Below are 3,960 nucleotides of genomic sequence, written 5' to 3' on the forward strand. Positions count from 1 at the left end.
CAGTATCGCGTAACCGTATTACGTCTTTACTATTTTTAACTAGCACTTTCGTTCTGAATTTAATTACTTTTCTCGGAATGTAAAAGACCCGAGGGAGATTTTTGCATTGTGGACAGCGAAAATGATAAATGGACAAGATTAGCTTTAAATTAATCTTGTTATCTTTGAGTAATGCAAACGACGTTACATTTAATTACATTAATTTTAAATGTATTATGTATTTAATATGTTAAATATTAAATACATAATACATTACACAAATACATAATAAATATTAAATACATAATACATGACACTATCATATATACATATATTTTTGAACTTATTTAGTTTATAATTTATAGACAGTAAATATATTTTCATAGATTTTGTAATACATAAACCTTGGATTGGGCGTAGTTATAAAAATATTTTTGTTACAATTATATCTTTTTCTGTAATTTATGATCATAACATTATATTTATTAATAATTATAATTTTATAAATTACTAGTTGTCTCGAAGTTGAGGAGGATTTCACAGGACTTGATGCTTTAAGCATCGATTTATTAAATTACTACTAAGTTCGGAGCTACGGAGATGCACGCAATATGCGGCCACGTGGTGTTATAAGAACCTAAAATTAAGATTTATCATTGTGCAACAATTACCGCGTCGATTCCCATTAGCCTATTGCTTTCAAATTGTTATAATTTTATAATTTTTAAATATTTGTTATTATTAACGACTACATACGTGAAGGTTTTTCTTTCAAAATAACGATCACGTTCGAAATTATAAACATACATAAGATGTGAATATTATAATTAGGTAAATAAATATTGCTGCATCATGAAATATCAATCGAACATTGATTCTATCACTAACATAAATGATGAATTTAGAAGCAACTTTGAAGTAAAGTGTTAAAGTAGATTGTAAATTCTAGGAATTCTCTTAACTTAAAAAAAGAAACACTGGCTATGTAATATCTATTTGTACTAACGATAGGAATTTACTTTGTATATAAGAATCTCTCCGACTACGCGTGCAGACACATATATATACGAATATATAAAATATGAATCGAAAAACCAACATTTTCGCATAAAGAGAGAGAAAACACCATCGCCACCTTCGTCAATCATCTAGACACAGTTAACATATTTTTCAATCGTTCTTGTTTTAGAAACTCATATCTAAAAATATATAAAAATTTAGACACCTACGTGTGCTAATTCTGTAAAGCTTATGAATTCAACATTCCCTTTGCTTCTCAGGGAGCACGTGCATTTACGCATGCTCACGGAAATGCAGGTGGTGACGTGCAAAGTATAGTCACCTCGTAAATGTTTCATATGTTAATGTCTACTGCGTTTTTTTTTGGGGTGGTGCAACTTTTTGTTCAAAGAAACAAATTTGTGTGGCCCTCCTACGACATCGCTAAATAGTCTATATGAATATCTAAAATGAGTGTAATGTCCTCCAATGTTCCTAAGAAGCTCATTATTAATTTCTCCTCCCGTCTGTTTCTTCCTTTTGACAACTCGCTCTGTTTCAACAATTTGCATTTTCTGAAGTTCAACCAACATTTGTCATTGAACGAACTTTAAAACGTAAAAAATAATGCGTCGCCACGTAGCTGTGCGAGCGATGCATTAAGTAATATGTCATATGTGTTTATAGCAACGCAAAAAGGCTGAAAAATAACATAAAGCAAACTAATCATTTTTAATTTAAAAAATTTTAATTAAAAATGAAACCTATTATCATAGATTAATTTTTTAATTAAGGAGGCACGTGTTTTCTACAGACTTTACTCAATCCTTCTACTGCGGTGCTGTTTCACTTGGTATTGTGATGTGGATAGAAATTGAAACGTTCGCTGTTTTACTCATATAATAGTGAAGATAGATAAAAGTTTGTGCCAAAATGTCTAAATTCAGATGCAATTATAATTGTTGTTAATTAATTTGTTAAAAAATTACTACGCAATAACTACCATGCTGATTTCTGTAAATCATTTATATCTCAAATGTTGATAATTGAAAATCTATTAATTTATTATTTTTAGTTTCAATCACAAATATTTATTAATTGCGGTACAGATGTTATAAGTGCCGCGATGAGTAGATTAAAACCTTAAATATAATGATACTTTCAGAATTTTGTTAGAAACACTTATTTCGCGTTTCGTGGAAGTATCGTTCTAAATATTTCAACTATGTTACTCCGATGATACATTTTGAAACCTATTTGCGATTATTGTAAATATATCTCAATTCTTCAAAATTGATTCGCTTCTATAAAGTAAAGCTTCCTTATTTCTCGTTAGCTCTTAAAGTCGCTCAAAGCCATATAAATATATGTGAACGTTATAGTATCATGCATTCTGCTAAATGTATGTCGCATCAAACGGAAAGTTAAGTATCTGCCCGGTGGTCGTACAATTTTCGTTGTTAATTTCGTGTACTAAATTAACGGTGTGCTATTTTAAGCGAGAGTGAGTCGTTCGAGCGAATTATTTGCGTTTCACGTATTGAAATACGTACAATAGCATGAGCAGTAACAGGGAGCAGCCACCAGGAAACGAGAATGACAAGAAGAATCCCTCCAGCAAAGAGGACAGCCCGTCGGACGATAAGGAAGATAGTGGTTCAGCCTCGACGGGAAGCAATGGCGGTGCGACCACGGAAGAACCGTCGCAGCCCGGAAGTAAACCCAGCTCCGTGGGCGCGACCGTCAAAGAAGAAGCGCAGAAGCTGCTGGGCCTAGCGGCACGCAAGGAATGGGCCGTCGTGGACCAGTTGCTGAAGTCTTTGGAGGAGACTGTGCAGAGCACTGGGGAGGATGGCTTCATCGTATCGCTCGCCGGTGTTTTGGACACGGTTAGTTTCCATGAAAATTAAAAAATTTTTGTCTCTCTCAAAGATCTTCCGCATATCATTCACATAACTATATCGAAGAGACCGAAGAATATCTGACGCGAAAGAAATCAATTAGATTTTCAGAAATAATTGTGAAAGCAAGTAATATTTTAAATGGATATAATGAATCCTTGTCATAGAAATGTCTACTCGCGAGAGACTTTAACAAGAAGTTTGAAATAGACGCAAGACGGTCAAACAATTATAAAAGAATCGCGCGACACATTTATATTTCTATACAAAAATTTTTTCATTTGCAGACGACGGGGATGACGCCGTTGATGTACGCAGTGGAGGACAACCGCAGCGAGCTACTCGATCGCATGATCGAGCTCGGATCCGATGTGAACGCCAGAAACAATGCAAGTATTCTACGATAAATAAGACAAATTGTTTGATAAATCGAGAGTCTTTATCCTTAATAAATTTCAAGAAATATTTATTTTATTTATCGTAATGAAAATCATATGTGGGCGGATAAATTTGTTTGAGATATTCCATTTAAAACCATTGAAAACATGTTTGATTCATCATTTCTTGATTCATTGTCATCGTGATAAGTTCTTGTGCTGCGGTGGCATTGGCACATAAGAGTACTCGCGAAGGTGACACGTGCCACGAAACGTGTACAGCTAATGATCCAGGTTCCAATCTGTGCTAAATTACGTTACTAACAAGTAAACCTATCCAAGTGTAACTTTCCAATTTTATTCAAATTTGGCATAAATGTAAAACTATGAAAAATATTTTAATTATGTTTTTTTGTTTTGACTTGTGCGGTTTTAAGGGCAATTATTATAATTTAAATTTTCACTCTCTTATTAGCTGTAGACGCAATAATATCTAATTACATAGTAAAATCTGTTGAGATTTCTTTTTGCAAAATATTAGTATCTATAGATATAATATCTTTACGATTACTCCTAACACTTTTCGTAATTGATCATTTATAAAATGTAATAAAATGTAGAAAACGTATTAAATTTATTTTCTTTATATTTATTATAAATGATATAAGCATTTGACATTTATAAAATTTGAGAAATATACCTTA

The 3,960-nt window shown here is 32.6% G+C and overlaps 1 protein-coding gene across 1 annotated transcript in view; it reads left to right on the plus strand.

The window, feature by feature from the left end:
* The first annotated feature begins 2,537 nt into the window (after positions 1-2,537).
* Positions 2,538-3,960, plus strand: part of LOC105454802 (ankyrin-3-like) — a 4,358-nt gene continuing 2,935 nt past the window's right edge. Inside the window, exons 1-2 of the mRNA XM_011697689.1 lie at positions 2,538-2,867; positions 3,167-3,272. Of these exons, the coding sequence (XP_011695991.1) occupies positions 2,538-2,867; positions 3,167-3,272 (436 nt within the window). The remainder of the gene's footprint in view (positions 2,868-3,166; positions 3,273-3,960) is intronic.

This window comes from Wasmannia auropunctata, unplaced genomic scaffold, assembly GCF_000956235.1.
Source record: "Wasmannia auropunctata unplaced genomic scaffold, wasmannia.A_1.0 LD335975.1, whole genome shotgun sequence".
NCBI lineage: Eukaryota > Metazoa > Arthropoda > Insecta > Hymenoptera > Formicidae > Wasmannia > Wasmannia auropunctata.